The sequence below is a fragment of the Mauremys mutica genome, chromosome 8, assembly GCF_020497125.1.
Source record: "Mauremys mutica isolate MM-2020 ecotype Southern chromosome 8, ASM2049712v1, whole genome shotgun sequence".
Lineage (NCBI taxonomy): Eukaryota > Metazoa > Chordata > Testudines > Geoemydidae > Mauremys > Mauremys mutica.
In genome coordinates, this window is record NC_059079.1 from 48364993 (window position 1) to 48388481 (window position 23489).

Genomic DNA, 23489 nt, shown 5'->3' on the forward strand with positions numbered 1-23489 from the left:
ATAAATGCTTATATGCAGAGTTTTTAAGATACAGAATATTCTCTAACTTAATTAGAACTAAAGATAATTAATATATTTCTGAAAACAGTTACAGCTGTGTGTGAGTAAATAAATACCAGAATGGGAAAAATAATGTATATAGGTCTAGGGACTGAATTGTTCATAGGATTCAACTAAGGTCAAAACAATCAACTTGAAAACGATGCCATTTGCTATATTTAAATTGTTCGTTGTAATATTCTGAAAACTCGACAACATATACATTTTGGAATAGCCTCTCACATATAGCTCTGCAGAGGAACGTCAGCCTTTTCAGCCACATATACCTGGATTTAGAAGCTAAACTATTCCAGCCTCAAAACTGTCTATTCCATACCTTTCAAATACAGATTTGCACAGCCTGCCATTTTATTCTGTTTTAATAGCTATCAGTATTTAATTGCATGACAGAAGTGTTTTTAACCCAAAATATAAATTTAACAGAAGTAAAAACAACAAAATATATAAAATGATTCTAAAATTATGCTGTGCTGTGCAGCAGCATGCAAAGTAAAGCAGTTACAATTGAGAAGCAGAAGCATACTGCAAGTTAAATACTCAGGTGGGTAGTCAGGAATACAAGTGAAGTAACACTGATGGCCACAAAGCCACAAGTTTGAAAATGTACCCATTTTTTTTTTGTTTGACAAACATTTCAAACTTTTCAAAAAAGATGCACAAACATTTCTGACACTACACCTACGCTAAAGAGGCCAGATCCACTCCAAAGTTAAGTGGGCTCTGTTTTGCCCCCCCCCCATCCATATATACACACACACACATATATACACACACCCCTCCCCTTGGCTGCTTTCTTCACTGAACTATTGAACTTTCATGGGCCATGGTACCTTACTGGTGTTCCTTACATAAAAAAAAAAAAGAGTAGCTGCTCATTAGCACAGTGTGACACTCTGTATCTCAGGGGAACACCCTACACCCCCAAGTTCATCCTTATAATATGATTGTGTGGTATCCAATGCAAAGTTTGTCATGTTGGGTGTCTTTGAAATTCTCATGATGCACTGAGCATTGTTGTTATAGTAATGTTATAGGTTGTAATTTCATGTATATAGTTATGAGGCTGAAAATGTGTCCTCATGGCTTAAAACAAGCCCAGGCAAAACTCTCCAGGAACAGAGGGGCAGCTCAGACCTCATCAGGACATATAAGGGACAAGCTCAGCCCCACAGGAACAAAGGACACTGGCCTAGGCAGCAACAAATAATCTGTTGGACTCTCAAGTGAGTCACCCCCCTTCCTTTGGCAGTTTGGGACTATGATGAGGTAATGCTCACCTGACCCTGAAGGGGTGGAGGCCAAAGCAATGAGAGAAGAAAGAACATGATAAAAGGGAGAGACGTTTGCCATGCTCGCTCTCTCTCTTCCACCGCCATCTACGGACACCACCACCAAGCGACTGAAGCGCTGATCAAAGGGGAAAGCCTGGCTGAAGGGCAACAAGCCAGCCTGTGGTGAGAAGGGCACTGAAAGTGTGAATATCAGCTTAGAATGCATTTTGCTTTTATTTCATTTGACCAAATACGACTTGTACTTTGACTTATAATCACTTAAAATCTAACTTTTGTAGTTAATAAATGTGTGTTTATTCTACCTAAAGCAGTGCATTCGGTTTGAAGTGTGTCAGAGACTCCCCTTGGGATAACAAGCCTGGGGCATATCAATTTCTTTGTTAAACTGAAACTCTCATAAGCTTCCAGCGGGCATAGCTGGACACTGCAAGATGGAGGTTCCTAGGGTTGTGTCTGGGACCGGAGATATTGGCTAGTGTCATTCGGTTACACAATCCAAGCACCTTACATGCCAGAGGCTGTGTATGAAGTTAATCCACCTCAGAGAGGCAGTAGCTATGTCGATCGGAGAAGCCCTCCCGTCGACCTGCTTTCTACACCAGGGCTTAGGTTGGTATAGCTGCATTACTCCAGAGGGTGGATTTTTCATACCACTAAGTGTCAGTTAAACTGACGTAAGATGGTAGTGTAGACCAAGCCTTAATATATCTAAGTTTTGGAAGAAGGGGAGGATGAGTTGTATATGTCCCAAAGTTTGAACAGACATGTCAGTAGGCAGGCAGGCAGGCGGCACTCACACTTTTCTCAATACTGATTCTTAATTTATAGTACACTTTGGGCAATACAGTTACTGCCTACAATTACTCACCCTTTTGCTTTTTTTAAACCACTATTTTAGACCAAAGCAGGTACAAGTCTTTATCAATATACAGTAACTCCTCACTTAACGTCATTCCGGTTAACGTTGTTTCATTGTTACATTGAGAATTAATGTCAGTTAGAGAACATGCTCGTTTAAAGTTGCGCAATGCTCCTTTATAACATTGGTTGGCAGCCACCTACTCTGTCCACTGCTTGCAGAAAGAGCAACCCATTGGAGCTAGCTGGTGGGGGCTTGGAACCAGGGGGAACCGGCAGCTCCCCTAAGTTCTCTGCGCGCCAGCCGCCCAGCAGGCTATCAATTGCCAGGCAGTTCAGCTGTTCCTCCCCCCACTGCCATATGCTGCTCCTGTGCTCTGCCTTGGAGCTGCTCCCAGGATCCTCCTGATTGCTGTGCGGGCGGGTGTTTGGGTTAGGGTGTACTTAGAGTAGGGTCAGTGTACTTAAAGGGGCAATGCACACATCTCGCACTCTCTCTCTCACACACGGTATGTGTCTCTGTCTCTCTGCCATGCTATGTCTCCTCCCTCCACTCCTGCTGCCTTGTAGACTGTGAGCCTACGTTAATAAAAATGTGTTAACCCTTGAGGGCTCAGCCCAATGCTAGTTCATCATTTAGCAATAAGGAATTCCCTGGAAAATATCCCACCCTCTGACTCTACCACCTCAACCAAGCTTCACAATCATCATTGCTGTGCAAAGTATTACATTAATTGTTTAAAACTTATACTGAGTGTATATTGTGTGTGTGTGTATTATATATACATAAAATATAGTCTTTTGTCTGGCAAAAAAAATTCCCTGGAGCCTAACCCCCAACCTCACCACCCCTTTTTATGTTAATTCTTATGGGGAAATTGGATTTGCTTAACATTGTTTTGCTTAAAGTAGCATTTTTCAGTAACATAACTACAACGTTAAGCAAGTAGTTACTGTATATAGTACCTCAAAGAGGGTAATAGAGTTTACACAAATTGTAATTAGGATTGGAAATACATAGACTGAAAAAAGATCATTCTAATTAACATGGTGGACTTTTATACATTAATATTTTCGTAAAAAAGGTATATATCTGATTAAATAGTTTTTGTAAGTTATCAGAACATGAGACTGGAATAGTAAACCACACTGACTGCACCTGGGGAAGCACGAATTGTTACTTAATTTCCATTACAGCAGGTACTTGCCCAGTGCACTACAGAAGTCAGAGGTAGCATATGATATGGTAGTCCAATGAAGAAATTCTCAATCTTAGTCAATGGCTAGTCCCATTAGAAGAGCTGCAGAAATGAAAAATCAGTGGACCATTTCCAAAGGACAAGATGGATAAATATTCATTCTTCAGTAAAACTGTGTTCCCTATAACTGGGTAAAATCTTTGGTGTTTTTGCTTATGTACTGCATACACAACAGAATTTACTATGATACTATGCCATAAAAGATCAGGTTGTTGAAATGACAGAAAAGAAAATTTAATACAGGTTGTATTAAGAATATCAAGACAAATTACATACTGTAGACATTTCAAAAGAATAAAATTTATAAAAATATCAGGGTCTCTTACAGTCATTCAGTTCCCCTCCCCTATTTCTGCAATGCTGAACTTTGTGACCTTTACCAATGAAAGAAACCACTAAAGGCTGAACATGCCTTGGTGTTTGTACGTTAGCTGCTGCCAGCTGCTTTGAGTAAACTAACATCATGAAGAAGAGTTTCCACATGAGCAGTCATGGGTGTAGGAAATAAAGGTGGGGTCATTCTATTTTTATTTTAATATTATAATATAATAGGACATAGGTTCTATTTTACACAGAATAACCAGGGATGTTCACAGAACAGTGAAGAGGTTAACCCAAGCTAACATATTTAAAAGTGTATAGCTCTTATCCTCTTCAGAAGTATATCCGGAATAAGAAAATGGAATGTCTAACATTAAAAAACATTAGTGAATTGTAAGTTATGGCACTAAAGATAAGGGAATACAATTTGAAAAACAAACTCAATCATTCACTTAATAATTATCCCATTTTCATATTATTCACTCATCACTACACTTGTACTGAATATGTATCATTTATCAAATAGAAGTAAAAACCTGTAAGCTTTCTGGCTGCCTTAGAATTTAGTCAAAATGAATGCAAACAATCACGTGGGAGTCAGCCAAGCAATGACGTTAAATTCTGCTCTGTCAGAAGACAGCATCTGTCAAAGCCCACATTTAAACTGCTGCCTGCCTGTGCAGCAGCTGAAGAACTATGGAATGGATTTTATAGACCAAAACCCTTAGTTAAAATTGCTCAAAACCTTTTCAGTTACTGCCTAGCAACAAAGGAGGAAGGAAGGAAAAGAGGGAGGGAGAGATAAACCTCATTACTGAATGCAACTGAACCACTACATTCTAGCACTTGCTGCTTAACATTATCGCTAGAAATATGGATACTGAGAAGAGAATACAGCACTGCATTGTCCGACAAGGGAAATACCAGATGTAAAAGCTTCAATGCATCAATTGTCAGGAAAGACAACCCTCCTCGGAACACAAGCAAGAGCTACTGTTCTTTCATTTGAAAGATGAACAAAAGATCTCAAGAAATGGACACTTATAAGCAAGGAAGGTAACACAGCAACGAGCAGACAGATGGACAGATTGGATATCGTGAAAAGCAATCGCAGGAAGCAGACGTTTGGGGGATGTGCGCATGTTCGATAGCATCTTTTTTGCTGAAGTGATGGTGTGCCAAAACTATTTTCAGTGGGCATAATCCTCTCAACGTAAATGGCCTAACCAAGGAAGGTATGTCTAAACCATGTGTGAGATATTAATTCGTCTATTACCTTTGCATCCTATAAGTATAGATCACTGCCAACCTATAATTCCCAGAGATAACATTTCCATGAACAGTGAAAAAGAATTCCAGCAATTCCTCCCCCCAGCACCCACACAACAGAGAACAAATGTCACTACTGCTTTACTTCTTAGTTATTAAATATGTTTCTCATGGTCAACTGAGGGTTAAGGGTAGGGAAGAGGGATTATGGGGATAATGTAGCTATGTGTGGTTATTGTATTTGAGAAATTAAACTTAAGAACCTCTTGTTTTAAAAAAAATCATTTAGCCATCCTCTCAAACTAGGTCAGATTTAATCCTTATCTGAAGTAATCTTAAAGCCCTGGTAAAATGGCTTTGTGTGACACACGCTGAGTGCCCTGAACCATCAAAACAGACCATGCAGTCAAATTACATTAGTTAAGTAGTACCTTCAATCCTTCATGCATTTTCTATATATTGCTCTTAAACACAAGCAAAATATCATATTAAATATCAGCATGCCTAATTTAAGATTAAAAAAGCAAGCAAAAGAATGGACATGATTTAATCTAACAGCAGTACAATTAACCACCACATTTTACAAGAAGTATCAGGCTCCACTGAGATCTCCAAAGGAAACCTTAATACACTGGTATCACTCAAGATGGTGAGCATGTAATTTACATCATGCCATCATTACAAGTTATCTGCTTAATATGTAACACATTGATTGTTTAACTGGAACTATAAAAAAGGCACCATGATAAATTGATTGAAAATTATTTCTATCTATTGTTTAAGCTCCGTAATCTTAAAATACTTTACTGATAAAAAAACAGACAGGAATCTCACCTTACTATCACAATAAAAATAAAAGACCTGAATCTATAACAATCTTATAGAGCTACAGAGTGAACATCCTTATCTGCAAAATCTATCAATAAAACATCATAAATGATTAAAGAGTAATATATAAAAATGCTTTCTTTGTCCCAGGCAATTCTAACATATAAAACTAATGCAACTGTGGACAAAGTCTGCATGTCTAATTTAACAAAAGATGTAGCAAGATGATGTAACTTGAACACTGAGTGGCACCTTAACAAAACATAACTCGTGTTAAATTTGTCCAAAACTTTAATTTTGGAAAAAATTCACCGAGGGGTGGGGTGGGGGAACTAACCTCAGCAGATGTTCCAATGAATGATTAACTATTTATTTTGTGAATTTAATGATTTAAAGTTATTGGATTTTAACTAGCAGAAAACAAACATCAGTTTGAGCATAGTCCATTTTGTGCAACGGATTAATGTAGTTAATATGTCAACATAGATATTAGGCCCTGAATAATGTGCTTAAACCCTGCTGCTATTTACCACCAGTACACCAATTCTCAGGCTGCCTTCTCAACTTTTCCCTCTAATTAAGGGTTTGCCCACAGAGCTAATCAAAATATGAAAATCCAGGATGTATAAATGCAGAGCTGAAACTAATGCTTCAATCTGCAGAGCCATAATTATTGAGCACTACTGGAAATAGAAGGAGCTGAAACAAGCAGAGCAAAGACCAAAAATAAAACATTCAAGAGGCATTCTACAGTCTAACTTTGTCTATTCACAATACATCAATCACTGCACATTCAAGTGTTGAGAAACAAATAGAGCTTTTATAAATAATATGCTTAAAATGCACAGCTGCATACTATAGCATTCAAAGGACAAGGTGACTATTCGACTCTCTGGGTAGGTTTAGTCCCACTTACCAGTAACACAGGATGTGTTAATTCTACGCTATTTAAAAAATACAGCTTAATATTACTGACTGAACAAGTGTTTGATAATACTCTACCTAATAAAAACAGTCAAGTGGCAGGAAACAAAACCATAAATGCTTTTCATAATGTATACTGCCAACTTTTCACAGTTTGTTAAACATTAGGCTATTTTTATTAGGTAATATAATCTGTCATACTTTTTTTCCCCAAAAAAGGACAATTATTATTATACTTAGAGATAAAATTCTTAATTTCCTGCATGCATTTTAAAATATTTTGAACCACAATTACAAATGACATAACGAAGACATCAAGTTTTAATTTAGTCTTTCAGTAAATATTTCCACATGCCTAGTGAACAGACATTTTTTAAACACACGAAATTATACAATTTTTGAATATATGGTTTTATTAAAATACATGAAAATCAAGAAACATTTGAAGAAATCACCTCATTTTTATGAAGTTTTGAGCTGAGGATAGGCTTAACATATTACTAAATTTAAACAGACCACATAAGCATAAAGATTCTAAATAAGCTTTAGCTTTTAAAATCCTCTATTCCTATAATATTTTCTTGTGAAAATTAATTGAAAACAAGTTTTCAGAAGCTCGTTCTACACGTTTGCACATGAAATATTTGCAGATACTTTCAAGTTCCTCCAACTAAAAATGGGTGCACAGCAAAAAGTTACATTAAAATATTACTTAATAGTTACAGCTACCAACCTAAAAATTACTGAAATCTTTTGCATTTAATAAGAGGAAGTTGTGGTAGTGGAATAATTCAGTGTGGCTACAAAGTTAAATTGAACTGCAGTTGCTATCCTTTATTCAGCTTTTCAAGAAATTCTGTGTTTTACCTTTCTGAAATCTACAAGAGCCTACATACATAAGAAATGGAATAACTATTTTTTACCAAATATATCCCCACCATCAGAAGCTGACATTAAATATTCATTGCACTGAGAGATGTTGGCTGAACAGACATTTGAAGTAAGAATGTTATATTTGCTTTTATGTAAATTTAAAACTCAAACCACTGATTTTTCAAATAAAACGCATTGTCAGCGTTATACATTTCTCTCTCACATGCACACATACACAGAAGTTCATGAATAGGCAGATCAGCTCAAAATTAAAACCTTAGGGATTTATTTCCTCCCACACAGACAATTTCAGGTTAGTTCTCAAATTAAATAATAATCACTTACAACTTTAACCTCCATGTTACAGGTATGCGTTGTGCACATTCTAAAATAGTTTTAGAGGCAGCTCAGTATCAAATAAACAATATAAGCCATTAAACAATTTCAATTTCAGACAAAACTACTTCAACTCAGTTGGTTTAGGCACTGCATACAATAATAGAAAATCTTCATATAGAAGGGTTTAATATATCACTGAGCAAATATTTTACTGTTTCAGAAGCAGAATTTTGGAACTATATGGCCTTTTCAGATGCATTTACATTGTTGCAAATCATGGTTAAAATCCCCACTTACTTGCTCCTCCTAGTGGAGGTTAATAAGATAGACAAACTATAGCTTTCATTCAGTAAGATAATACTTTCAGCACTGTATCCAAATATTCTGAATGAGCTGTCCTCTGCAGAAAGAGCTATTCATTTTTTCACTTTAAATTTAGTCTGACATATGGTCATTTTAAAAGCTTAATGTAGAATTTTTTTTTAGAATTTTTATTTTTCTACATGTTTTGGGCACAGTCTTGTAGGCTATATAGGCATACAAACATAAATGGGGGGGAAGTTTAAGTAAAGATTTTTAATCTCTAACCATGGTATGATTTAATAAATCATCATCTCTGTGCCAACCTTTCAAATTACATCTTTACAGTTTAAATCTTGTAATTATCCATGTAACATGTCACTACCTTTTTTAAAATGAAGAATTAATCCAAATATTGGCTTTGGAAGATAGGAACGTAATTAAATAAATTCCACATTTACATAAAAGAAGTGTTTTCCATGGGACTCCTACAAGATAGGAGGTTGGTTTTTTTTCCAACTCAAAACCCTGGAGTCTAGAAATAAATTAGAGCAAATTGAAAATCATGAACAAATTTGTACTGTGCAATGAAAGGCTCATTTATGAGATGATGTGATCAGCTTTTAATATGCAGCATCATGAAGCTGCCATATTGACTCTGCTCTTGAATCTCAAAATAAATTTATGAGGAGATGGGAAGTCATGCTGTAAAGCTACGTTAGCAAATTTTCTATAGTTGCAGCTGCTAGTATAATTTTGTCTGCCCTGTAATATTTTAACAGAAGCACACAAGTTAGTTACTTTAAAAACAAGAAAAGCATCAAAAATAATCTGTGGTTTACTATAAAAATTGAGAAATTACTATGTAATTTTACTTCCTATTTTATACTTCCTGAACTCCCCATCACTACAGTAGATTAAATGTTTAATTTTAAAATTAACCACAGAAGATTCAGGTAAGGAAAATGTTCTCTTCAACCCCTCACTGTGGAACTAAAGGTTAAAGGTGAGTCAAAGACGAACGAATGCATTTATCAATTTGTTGCTGTCTGACAATTGTAGTGAGGTTATTGGACCCCGAAAATTAATGTTGACAGGTGCAACTTCTCACTGAGTTTCTGAACAGTGGGGCCAATGAAAACAGGCCAAGCAGTGTACTGTGACTAACAGAACTCTGCTATAATCAACTTTGCACCGTCTGTCCCACTACTCAAACATGACCATTTTACAAAAAGGGCCTCTGACTGTGAGAGCCATACTACCTACTGCATGTCAAATCAATTTTAATTAATGCCAATAAACCTTCCCATCTGGTATCAAGACCTTTTCACTTGGCCTTTTTCAAGAATTGTAGAACAGTTTTACATTCACTATACACAGAGCTGATTTAAATCAGCCTCAGACTTTCTTGTCCAGAGTTGAACAAGCTACCTTTTATTGCACAGTGGGAAGGAAAAGACAAATCATTAGTACCTAGGATAACTATCCATATAAAGCAAAAGCTTTTTTGTAATTTGTAAAGCGCTATACTTTTCCCAAATGCTAATGTGTCAAGTACATTTTAACCTAAAAAAATTAAGTTTGCCTTTTAGTGTGGAATTCAACTTTCTGTTTAGATAATTACACAGACTAATATTTTATAGTAAAATTGAAATTTTATTTGCTACTTATTTCTCATTGTAACTTTATATTATAAAAACCTGATCTTAAGGTGAATTGTAAAAGGTTGTTATTTTTTCACCTATGCAGCAGGGTGACCCTTTTGCAGAGAATTACTCAATGTGAATATAACAGAAGATGAATACCAAAGAATAGCAGTGGATTCAAAAGGAAAGGAAAAAGCATTTTGTTCAACCATTATCTCACATCCCATTGTTGGATATGTACAACATGCTTCAGTGGAGAAGACGACACTGCTGTTTTGCAAAAATGACGTGGAATACCAAAAGGTCTCTGTTTCGCACCCATCTTATTGGTCTGCTTTCTCTCGTCTTTCTTTTTGCTATGTTTCTGTTCTTTAATCATCATGACTGGCTGCCAGGCAGGGCTGGATTCAAAGAAAATCCTGTGGCTTACACTATTCGAGGATTTAGGTCTACAAAAAGTGAAACAAACCACAGCTCTCTGAGGAATATTTGGAAGGATACAGTCCCTCAGACTCTTAGGCCTCAGACAGTTACTAATTCCAACAACACTGACCTGTCACCACAAGGAGTAACTGGTTTAGAGAATACACTCAGTGCCAATGGAAGTATTTACAATGAGAAAGGTACTGGACATCCAACTTCATATCATTTTAAGTATATAATAAATGAGCCCGAAAAATGCCAGGAGAAGAGTCCTTTTCTAATACTACTCATAGCTGCAGAACCAGGTCAAGTGGAAGCTAGACAAGCTATTCGGCAAACGTGGGGTAATGAAAGCCTGGCACCGGGTATCCAAATTGTTCGCATTTTTTTGCTGGGCTTAAGCATTAAACTAAATGGATACCTCCAACGTGCCATACTGGAGGAAAGCAGACAATACCATGATGTTATTCAACAAGAATATTTAGACACTTATTATAACTTAACTATTAAAACTCTTATGGGAATGAACTGGGTTGCCACCTACTGTCCAAATGTTCCCTATGTTATGAAAACTGACAGTGATATGTTTGTCAATACTGAGTATTTAATACATAAGCTTCTGAAGCCAGAACTGCCTCCAAGGCACAAGTATTTTACAGGTTACCTAATGAGAGGGTATGCACCTAATAGGAACAAGGATAGCAAGTGGTATATGCCACCTGATCTGTATCCAAGTGAGCGTTACCCCGTATTCTGCTCAGGAACTGGTTATGTCTTTTCTGGAGATTTGGCAGAAAAGATATTTAAAGTCTCTTTAAGCATCAGACGCTTGCACTTAGAGGATGTATATGTGGGGATCTGTCTTGCCAAGTTGCGTATTGACCCTATGCCCCCACCCAATGAGTTTGTCTTCAATCACTGGCGAGTTTCTTATTCCAGCTGTAAATATAGCCACCTAATTACCTCCCATCAGTTCCAGCCTAGTGAACTGATCAAATACTGGAACCACTTACAACAAAATAAGCACAATGCCTGTGCCAATGCAGCAAAAGAAAAAGCTGGCAGGTATCGCCATCGTAAACTGCATTAAAAAGGACAATACTCCCTCTATAAAAGTATCCCATGTGCAATTTGTAAATATTGCTGAAAGCATGTACAGTGAAAATGGATGAGCTTAATGGGACAGTCTTTAGTTAAGCCCTCATCACATAATGGAGTTTGAAAATTATTTTTTTAATTTTAGAAGAGTATAATTCTTGAAGATAGTAATATTATGAAACTATAACCAAAAGGTTTTCCAAACAAATTTGAGGAAAAAAGATGGTATACAAGGATTTTTCTGTGTTAATGTGCAATAAGCAGCATGCACACTTTGGTGGTACACTTGCTATTTTATGTGCCAATAAAATATAATTGAGCATATTTTCCACACTAAATTATTATTTTTTTTTAAAATACACACACTGCTCTAATTCAAAAAAGTATTTCCTCTTCAGCCATTAATGATTTCATTCTGTTGTCTAGAACTGTTGTAAATAAAACTATCCATGACAAGTTAAGGACATTTTGTAAGTTTACAAAGAAGTTTTCTTCTTAACTTCAGAACCATGTTAAAAAGTTATTACACAGCTGTTTCACAGGCAATAGGAATTTAGTAATGTGACATTTACAATTTGAGAAGAAACTATCAATGCATTCTAAAGTACTGAGCACATACTTTACTACAGTAAGACAAACAAAACCCGCAGTTTAGAAGGCTGATATTTTGTGGTGTGACAGCTTGTAATGTGAACTGAGGCTTAGATTAAAGTCTAAATTGAGAAGTCATTGATGGTTACTTCAAACTCAATTATATTCGGAGGATGACACAATAATCTTGGTAACAAAGACCATCCTAGTCCTAATATACTACTCAGCATGCAAGTCCATTATATCTGCTATTGCATTCACTTTCTTTGAGGTAGTTAAAGGTGCATGAAAAATGCAAAACTCAGAACCTTTGATCTGGTTTAAAAAAATGCTCCAATTTGTTAGGGGAAAGACTGCAGTTCCCCTCCCCTCTCAAAAATACTATTAACTAAGTGAAAATTGTCATTTAAGCAAAGTAAGCCAAAAATCATCTTTTCCACAAAGGTGGTAGGGAAGTGATAATTTAGCAAAATTGACATTTCTGGATAGTAAGATGGTCTAAAAAAATAAAAATAACACGAGTGCGATGAAAGTCACTCCTGTGTCCCACTGAAAGTGGCAGGTAAAGATATAGATTTATTATATCTATAAATTTCCACTCTACCAATGCACATACACTGCTACCTCGATATAACGCCACCCGATATAACACGAATTTGGATATAACACAGTAAAGCAGTGCTCTGGGGGGGCGGGGCCGCGCATTCCGGTGGATCAAAGCAAGTTCAATATAACACAGTTTCACCTATAACACGGTAAGATTTTTTGGCTCCCAAGGACAGCGTTACATCGAGGTAGAGGTGTATTTAGAAAAAACTCATTTCCCAATAGGTTGCTGCCAATAATACTAGATATTCTATGTCACTATTTGTTGTCACAGTGCCAGGTTTACAGCCATATACCTTTGATTTAGTAGAAAACCATCCTGCAACCTCCAATAGTACCTTTCTTGGGCAAAAAAAAATGCTTGATACATTTGGGTAATAGTTATATTATTTGATTCACTTTTATTATTTATTTTAATAAAAACAGACTATATCTACGGTCACTCAAACCTTCCTTTACAGGAAGGTTACTCAGAAGGTAGTGGTTAGTCAGCTTCTGCATTATTTAAGACTTCTCTGGTTTCCCCTAATCTTTATTGCACTGGGTTTTCAAACTATGTAAGGCACAGAAACTGCATTTATTTTTCGGTTGATCTTCAGGTAATAATGGAAAGAGATCATGAGTCCCTACAGATACTGTTTACTCTTAGCAACCCTTGATATGACTGACCACAAGGCAAGTACTAGTAGGTATGAACAAGCTGAATTACAGTGGTTGTGTTTGTTCCTCCCAGGGAACACTGCGCTCTTGGGTAACATGAGCACTTTGATTTTAGAGGTCCTGCTGTTTTCTATCTCGCCACCTTTCTATATTCAATTTAACTACTCAGATGGTACCACAACCACAGTGTATCAGCATTTTCAAAGTATTAAACAGAACAATCTCTCTTCTTTCCAAGCCTGTAGGAAAAATTGCTTGACTAGTTTACAGGGCCGATGCAAGGATATTTTGTGCCCTAGGAGAAACTTCCACCTTGTGCCCCACCCTCTGAAAACTAGTAAACGTAACATTATAAACAGCCTGTCAGAACGGGTAAGGGCTTTGTAATGTTTCTTTTTTACCTTTAAGGCATTTCAATTGTTTGCCATTGCTTCTGATGGTGTCCCATTCAAAGTCTTACTGTTGTGCAAAGCTGAACAATTGAGCCTTGCATTGCATCACCAGCCAGGTTAGGCAGGGTGACAAATCCCCCTTGCCCCAAAGGGCCATTATCCCCTGGTGACTAATTTCTACTCCAAGTCTATACAGCAGACTTTTAAGGTAAATACATTATTCCTTCAATATTACCCATGCACACATCTCACTCTTGACAAGTTACCAGCTTTGTGTAGATCCCTTCCACGTTCCTCTTTGTGTGTAAGTGCCCTGTAAGACACGTGTTGTGTGCAGTGAGTTTGTCAGGCCGGTGGCAACAGCTGTTTGTGAAGATCAGAGGGCCTTTTGCCAAGGGGTGCTGGTGTCACAGTGAGCTTGGAGTGGCTGACAGTATGGGGCAGGGCACTGAGGCTGGTGGGGTAGGTAACAGACACTGGGCTGGGGGGCAGGCGGTGCCAGGAGTGGGCAGGGGCAGGTACCTGTCAGTCTCCAGCGCTCGGGCCCTGCCAGCAGCCTCTTCACCTCGGAGTCTCCCCTGCTTGCCCAGGGGCCACTCCTCTTCTCAAGCTCCCCGGCTGCTGCCACCATGGCCACCTGGGAGGATGCAGATGGGGGGGGTGCTGCTGCAGAGGAGATGCAAGGGGTTGAGCTCGGCTGGGGCCCCGCACCTGCTGGCCGAGAGAGCAGCAGGAACTGGGCGAGTGGGTATGCCGCTTGGATTAAGTGAAAGCTGCACTGAAGAAATAAATCTCATTTAGTTCTGAAAATGATGACGTCCATAGCCATTCCCTCTACATGTACATGAATGTGACCGAGGGAAACAGACTTTGGGGCTGCTGCTTTACCACTGTGCTGATACCCACGTTTGGTTTTCCTTCAAATACAGATCCAACAGTTTGCTTTCCAGTTGATACTTGTCAGAGATAGCAGTCTGGATGAAAGCTAGACAAGATGGAAATAATGCTGCTGGTTATTGGGAAGACATCTGGAGAGATGGTTAGGGGCAGACTGTTCCCTCCATTAAGGATGTATGCTGTTCCTTAATTATGTGATATGCTATCATGGGTTCATAATGCATCCAGCACTGGGCCTTGATGTTCAGTTAAGAGCAACGGCTCAAGATACCTTCCCCAATCAAAGCTGACCGAAAGAATACAGCCCTTCCTTTCTGAGTAGGACCTCAGTGCTTAGCCATACCTTTGGCACTTCCAGGCTGGACCACTGTAATGTACTTTTTATTTGAGTTCTTCAGAAGTTTCAGCTGGTCCAGAATATTGTTTAACAAGTGTGAAAAAGACATACACAGCACATAACACTTGTATGTACTGGAATTCTGCTTGCTGAAGGGTTAATCCAAGGGGTTAATAGCAAAACCTTATGTGGCTTGGCACTTGAACTCTAGGGTTTGGCAGTAAGTTATCCTCTGTCGAAGAAAAACTAACAGACTCATCTTTGGAACTTGTTCCTCCTTAGAAGTCTGCCAGAGTTTGGCAGCATTTTAGGACAGGTTGCAACATCCATCAGTTTAGTCTGGCACTGTAACTGGCAGAGGATTTGTTAGCGATCAGGTGCAGAGAGAGAGAGAGTGTGAGTGTGTGCGTGTGAGAGTGAGTGTGAGAGAGAAAAGCTGCTTAGTTATATAAGCTATATTGAGAGTCCATCATAGTTTGTAAAAATTTGTATTAGTGCCTATGTGTAACTTGAAGGCACTTTATAAATACAAAAATAAATATTTGGACTATACACAAGATAGCCAGTCTACTGAAGTTTTTTTTGCCCCTGAACACTGTTCTCTTTTCCCTTGTTCAGAACCAACTTTGTACACTGAAAGACTATTACAGGATGAAATAATAAAATGTTTTCCCATTTAAAAAAAATAAAAATTGCTTTCCATTTGTCTATGTTGTGTTTAGATACCACTTAGTTTCTGCTTACCCTAGTACAAAATAAGAAAGCATTAGTTCATGTTTAAAATAATGCAATAGCAATTTATGGTACAAATTCTTTACTCTTTTTTATTATTTTGTTTGTAATTTTTCACTTCACTAGAAGAGAACTATGTTTTGAGTTTTACATTGTCACCTTCCAAACTAAGATGGACAGAAACTATATTTTCCATAAAAGTAGTTTGAGCATTTGTGGCTAAAGATAAGGAATCTGTTCCATGATGTGTTCCTACAATACACATGTACCTACAGCTCAATATATACCTCAATTGCCAATGTTAAATGAAGTATTTTCATTTATCTGTTTTTTGGTTGTAAGATGAGAAAAAGAACAAATGGAATCAAACTATAAGATGACAGTAATATCAGGTAGATATAAGGGAAGGGAATACAGTTAAAAGCAGTCTTAAATGACAAGAACAATGGCTTAGTGGATTATCAGCAAGGAAATTTCATGATTTTTGGCTAACAGTTGATACTTCCTCAGCTAAAAAGAGATGCATATAAAATAACTATGTGTAATCCAGAAAGTAACTACTGAAAACAGGCATCATCTGACAATACATCTGTTCCCTGTGCATCTTCAGCTAAGCGAGCAAGATAGGTTCTTTTCCAGCTCAAACATCAATAGTCTTCTCTGTGAAAAAACGAGGTTTTATGGCTAACAGCACGGGGTTGGGAGACAGGACCAATTCTGATAGATTTCCTGTGTGATCTTGGGCAAGTCTCATGACCTCTATCTCAGTTTCCACATGCAAAATAAGAATAAAAATACTTCCCAGCCTCAAGTGGTGCTGTGGGGAGAAATTCAGTGTCTGTAAGATGCTTATGAGACTTAAATGGAAGATACTACAGAAGAGCAAAATATTCTTAACTAAGTTCAAAGTTATTAACTCAATTTTTCATGGCAGTTATGTATAGCACAACAAACATCCAATTTTCAGATCCTAGGTTGAAGATGACATGCTGGTAAATAGTTCAGCATCCTACCTCAAGCACTGATCACATTTTCTCAGTGCATGTCTACACTACAGACTTAAGTGGACCTATGTTAGGTCCACTTACAGCCAGTCATTGGCTGATGTTTACGCTACCTTCCTTCTGCCAGTGGTGTGCATCCTCATCAGGAGTGGGGGGCTGAAAGCCAGTGCAGCTTCCACTCAGTTCCCTGCTGGGAGTGGGGGATGCAGCCGCCCGGGCATCTCGCTTCCCTGATCGGGGAGCCAGTTACAACAGGGCTCCAGATTCCTGGCTTTCTTGTCAATTTCACAGCTCCAACATGGAGCCCTGAAACTGACAAGACAGCCAACTGCCCATGTAAGTAACACAGTGTCTACACAGACACTGCGTTGCCCTAACTACACTGACATAAGCCCTATGTGTCTCATGGAGGTGGATTTATTATGTTGATGTAGTAGGGCACTTACATTATAATTAGATTGACGTAAGCTGCCTTACATCAACCTACGTAGTGGAGACCAGGCCTTAGTAAACTTTAAACGTCCATCTGATATTGTGAAGCGGTAAACATGGAATCTCACATATTTTACAAGTTATATTTCAGAGTATATCGTACATCCATACTAAACCAAGCATTATATTCCGGTATCCTTACTATTCTAAGCATTTTTATCTAAAGAAGTGTAAAAGCGCAGCTAAAAAAAATCCCTACTCTGAAGGGTCTCTTTTTTCTCCCCACCTATTTTCCTGATGTGTCCTAACCCAGCACAAGCTTCAGACATACGACAGTATGAAATAGTGGGAGAAACTAGCAATGAAATTAAAAATTTAGAGCCGTAAGTAATCAAAAGTATGTGAAAACTTGAGAGTGAAAGGAGAAGATAATATAAAAACACCAATTCCCTTCAGATTTCTTAACAGTAAATACTAACGCATAGTTGAATCTATAACTCTCAGTTTGGGTTGTTTTTTTTTTAAATGACTACAATAGTACATTTGCCAAACTCAGAAAACATTGCTTTTCTTTAATTCTGCATTTTTATGTATGTCATGTACAAATATTTTATGCCTTTAAAAGAACAGCATATTTAGCCACAGGCCGACTGAATGCAGGACAATTACAGTAATTCAAACTATGGTATCTTCCCTTAAATTTCACTGGATGTAGATAGCCCAAAGCGGATTTTACACGGATAGCAACTGAGAGACCACATCTTCCAAAACAGTCTATGTTATAACTTGTATGTGCTAATGCCTTGGAAGACTGAAGTGACTCAAGTCTGTAAGCCATAGTTTAAGAATGTAGTATTTACTGTACTATTGTAGGTCAGATCTTTGGTATTTCAGCTTCCTACCCCAACACTGATCATCAGTATCTATTTTTGCCTGCTGAGCTATTAACATTTGTGTCTAGCCAGCTGTACAACAATGTATAAAGAAGGCAAAGAGAGGGCAAGAATGCCACCTTTACTCTATATCCAAGACAAAAATAAAGTTACAGGTGTAAGGAATAAAGATAGGCACTTCGGTCACCTCAGTTAAAAGAATATCTAGTTGTCAGGCTACAAAGATGAAATTGTCAGGCACTACAAATTAGGCAGCTAACCAAACACTATATTCAGGTTAAAAAAATAGGACACATCTAATGTTAATTTTTTTAAAAGGAGGACAAACTAGAAAACAATGTCTGAATCTATAGTTAGAAAGGCGTATATAGCTCTCCATTCTGAAAGAATTAAAGTACAAAGTAGGGGGTAGATCCATTTCTATATCAAAATTTCAAGTCATTTCACAATTACAAAGGTACACTTTTAAAGAGCTGTACCTTGATCAGAGGGAATACTAGAGAAAGTGACATGAAAGCATATCAGGAGATACTAACTCCAGAGGTAATCTTTTCCATAGATGGCTGTCAGTGAATATTCAAAACAAAGGGAATGAAAAATAGACCTGATGATCTAAAATTTAAACAGTTTATTTACCATGAAATTATTAATTACTGTTCTTTTTTGATTAGTGCAGTAATAAATGAGAACTAACCTGCTACAGAATGGCACTTTCTTTTCACAGTTAAATGATTACAAAAGGATTCAGCTGAACATGGATATAGATGAAAACTACCATGTTGCCTTCCTGGTATTACCATGGCAACAGTTACAAGAGCTCTCTCTTAAGTATTTAAATCTGACAGTTTCACAGTAACACTAACACTAACTGAATGATGGTGATGCTGTATTTTGCTTTATTAGCAAACTGCTCAAATCACAGAACATTAACTATTTTCTTCATACTTTTCAAAAACTAACTCTTGGACAGAGTACTCTGAATGAGACTGTAATCTTGAATGACTTACCGTATATACTCATTCATTAGCCCGTTCGTTTATAAGCTGATTCCCCAAGATGGATAGGTAAAAATAGCAAAAACTGTATGACCCTTTCATAAGTCAACCCTATATTTCAGGGGTTGGCAAACTTTGGCTCCTGGCCTATTAAGGTATGCCGCTAGCAGTCCTGGACATTTTGCTTACCCGGCGCATTCACAGGCACGGAGCCCCTCAGCTCCCAGTGGCCGCGGTTTGCCGTTCCCAGCCAATGGGAGCTGCGGGAAGTGGCGCCTCTTCCTGCAGCTCCCATTGGCTGGGAACGGCGAACCATGGCCACAGGGAGCTGAGGGGCTCTGTGCCTGCAGACGCTCCAGGTAAACAAAATGACAATGTATTAGATATTCAATTCAATGATTCCACAGAGTTTAAAATAATCAAATTTTGGTGTAGACCCGTTTATAAGCCGACCCCCGCTCTTTGATGCGTCACTTTTTTTACCAAAAATATTCAGCTTATGAATGAGTTTATACGGTATCTTAAAATAAATAAATAAATGTCCCTCCAGCATAAGAAACACTCATAGCTACGCCTTTATGTAGTCTCAAAGATTCCACCTAAACCACTTATGTTAAACTTTGTTGGTGTAAAGTTGAAGTCAATACAGCTAAAATCTTTGATAGATTTTCTCTCAAAGGGTTACATTCTTGAAATAACTGGTCAAGAATGTAATGTAAGCATGTCTGAGAAAAGGGGTTGTCTGTCTAAACAGAGAACAATTTCAGTACATACCAGAGCGGATAAAAATCAATTTAAAAAAAATTATATATATATATTTTAAATTTAAAATCAGATTTTTTTAATAAAATTCTTTTTGAGGAAAAACCTATCTAAAGATAGTTTTATTTAAGATACATTATAGCTCAAAGATATCTCATCATGGAATAGGGATTATAAATTCTAATTCTATAGTATGAGAATATATTCATGTAATGTTTAAGAAAAATATTGTAAATGAGTTCCAATATTTCACAGATTAGGGACCCAATCTTATGTGGTTCCAGGGGCTTCTGTATAGATTATTTAGGCTAATCTTTCTATCTACCCAATGGGACTCAGTGCTCAGTCTAGAAGATACCATCAGAGATATTTAGTTTTGCAGTTCTCAAACTGTGCATTTGTGTCTCCAGAGATAACATGCTTGTTAACAGCAAAAATATTTTTAACTAACTATACAGGTGTGAGAAATAACAGACCTCAACCCTATTGTCCCTCGGCAAATTTGTGCAGACAGAGTCAATCCCTTACCTCTCTCTAAAAGTGCAAAGTTTCAAGAAGTTCAATGAATAGAAGATTGTTGGGGGCAGAATAGATCTGGACAAGGAGAAGTCTGGAGATAAATTTGAGAATGGAGGGACAGGCAGTATAAATGAAAGTAAAATTGTTTGAGCAGCATATTCCAGAAGTCTTGAGGTCTTTCTGAGTGTAGCCTTTATTGATTTGAGATCTACCATATCATTCTCTCACTAGAAGGGAAAACTTATAATGGCAGCAGGCCATAGTAAAGACCCAATTTGGGAATAAGAATCATTCAAAAATATATGTTTGCTGATGATGTTTCAAAGAAAGTCACACCAGTGAACTGGTGGAAGTCACTTAAGCACTTGGATTCAGAGACTGTTGAAGTGATGCTTCTTCTGCCAGTGCAGAAAGAATATTTTCTTCCTTTGGACTAATTCAATCCAAATTGAGAAATAGTTTGGGACCTGAAAAAGCAGTAAAGCTTATTTTTCTTTTCCAGATTATGAACAAACAGGAAAATGAAGGTGAAGATGACTGAGTTATCTGCAGAAGCCAATATTTTAGGTTTCTCATGTTGACCTAGCTGACACAGTCAATTTAGTTTTTTTGTTTTTTTGTTTGTTTGTTTTTTAAATATTTCATTTAACTATTTTAGTTTAACAATTTAAACAAAAACAAACCTGATTTTAAAAAATTTGATTAACTAAATTCAAAAATCCATATGCTTGTTTTGTTAAAATATTCTATGTTTACTGTTGAATACATAACACTGTTGTTTTAGTTAAATAAAACAATTTAAATGTCTATCTGGTGATGTTCTCCTAATATAGCATGGCAAGAAAATCCTCCAGATATTAATGATTAACCTCTTGAATTGGAGATAGTTCACCTCCCAATGACTTCATAAATATCTGCTTCAATTACCTTTGGTAAATGAAATAACCAAACAATCCTTCATTTTCTGATACAGCTGTAAAATTAATCTGAAAAGTTTTCAAAATAAATCACTTAAAAAATGTATAAGGTTGTACCTTATAATGAAACCTACATCGATCTCTGAGTTGTGAAGAATATGTATTAAAGTTATAACAACCAACAAGAATGCACTTTTATGCAGAAATCCATCATTAAATAAAGTCTTCTTGACTAGTGATTTAAATCAAATCCACCCTGGTGTATATCTTGAAAAAAATTACTTGAGAGAGCAGGAGGATAGACGCACAATCTTTTCCAATCTTGAACTGTATGCACTCAACTATTTTCATCAAGTTGTAGGCAATCTTAACTCAGTGGGTACATAAAAGGATATTAAAGGCAAATGCATAAATTGGCATAATTTAAACACTTCTGCCTCCAAAAAAAGTCTTTAAAACGCTTCACACCAACAACTGCGCAACAGATTAAATAAGTATTCTAGCATTTATTTTGTCTTTAATCATAAAGTATAGGATACTTCAGTGGTCAGTTGTCAACAAGACACTATTATGTATACTAAAAAGAAAACTGATATTTCCAATAACTAAGCAATTCTCTGAGTAGTGATTACAGATATCTGAAAATGAACTGCACGGTAGCCACAAACACTATTAGAAGCTTGCAAGAAAGTAAAACATTTCATTTCACCAACACAAAAGATCATAGACTCAGACGTTAAGGTAAGAAGGGACCATTATGATCATCTAGTCTGACCTCCTGCACAACGCAGGCCACAGAATCTTACCCACCCACTCCTGTAACAAACCCCTAACCTATGTCTGAGTTACTGAAGTACTCAAATCGTGGTTTGAAGACCTCAAGGTGCAGAGAATCCTCCAGCAAGTGACCCATGCCCCATGCTGCAGAGGAAGGCGAGAAACCTCCAGGGCCTCTGCCAATCTGCCATGGAGGAAAATTCCTTCCCAGCCCCAAATATGGCAATCAGTTAAACCCTGAGCATGTTGGCAAGACTCACCAGCCAGCACCCAGGAAAGAATTCTCTGTAGTAACTGAGATCCCACCTCATCTAACATCCCATCACAGACCACTGGGCATACTTACCTGCTGATAATCAAAGATCAATTGCCAAATTAATTGCCAAAATTAGGCTATCCCATCATACCATCCTCTCCATAAACTTATCAAGCTTAGTCTTAAAGCCAGATATGTCTTTTGCCCCCACTACTCCCCTTGGAAGGCTGTTCCAGAACTTCACTCCTCTGATGGTTAGAAACCTTTGTCTAATTTCAAGTCTAAACTTCCTAGTGTCCAGTTTATATCCATTTGTTCTTGTGTCCACATTGGTACTAAGTTTAAATAATTCCTCTCCCTCCCTGATATTTATTCCTCTGATATATTTATAGAGAGCAATCATATCTCCCCTCAGCCTTCTTTTGGTTAGGCTAAACAAGACAAGCTCTTTCAGTCTCCTTTCATAAGACAGGTTTTCCATTCCTCGGAACATCCTAGTAGCCCTTCTCTGAACCTGTTCCGGTTTGAATTCATCCTTCTTAAACTTGGGAGACCAGAACTGCACACAATATTCCAGATGAGGTCTCACCATTGCCTTGTATAATGGTACTAACACCTCCTTATCTTTACTGGAAATACCTCGCCTGATGCATCCCAAAACCGCATTCGCTTTTTTAACGGCCATATCATGTTGGCAGCTCATAGTCATCCTGTGATCAACCAATACTCCAAAGTCCTTCTCCTCCTCTGTTACTTCCAACTGATGTGTCCCCAATTTATAACCAAAATTCTTGTTGTTATCCCTAAATGCATGACCTTGCACTCTTCACTATTAAATTTCATCCTATTACTTATACTCCAGTTTACAGGATCATCCAGATCTTCCTGTATGACATCCCAGTCCTTATCTGTGTTAGCAATACCTCCCAGCTTTGTGTCATCCGCAAACTTTATTAGCACATTCCCACTTTTTGTGCCAAGGTCAATAATAGAAAGATTAAATAAGACTGGTCCCAAAACTGATCCCTGAGGACTCTATTAGTAACCTCCTTCCAGCCTGAAAGTTCACCTTTCAGTATGACCCACTGTAGTCTCCCCTTTAACCAGTTCCTTATCCACCTTTCAATTTTCATATTGATCCCCATCTTCTCCAATTTAACTAATAATTCCCCATGTGGAACCATATCAAATGCCTTACTGAAATTGAGGTAAATTAGATCCACTGCGTT

The 23489-nt window shown here is 37.5% G+C and overlaps 2 protein-coding genes across 3 annotated transcripts in view; one reads left to right on the forward strand and one right to left on the reverse strand.

Annotated features, from left to right (window-relative positions):
* Positions 1-23489, reverse strand: part of CDC73 (cell division cycle 73) — a 180990-nt gene that overhangs the window by 81112 nt on the left and 76389 nt on the right. The window lies entirely within an intron of this gene.
* On the forward strand, positions 4461-11814 carry B3GALT2 (beta-1,3-galactosyltransferase 2). The gene is made up of 2 exons (XM_045026658.1): positions 4461-5025; positions 10073-11814. Exon 2 carries the CDS (start codon positions 10205-10207, stop codon positions 11480-11482), a length of 1278 nt encoding a protein of 425 aa, XP_044882593.1. The 5' UTR covers positions 4461-5025; positions 10073-10204; the 3' UTR covers positions 11483-11814.

Coding starts and splice junctions, on each gene's coding strand:
- B3GALT2 (XM_045026658.1), top strand. CDS start 10,205: ATGTACAACATGCTTCAGTGGAGAAGACGACACTGCTGTTTTGCAAAA.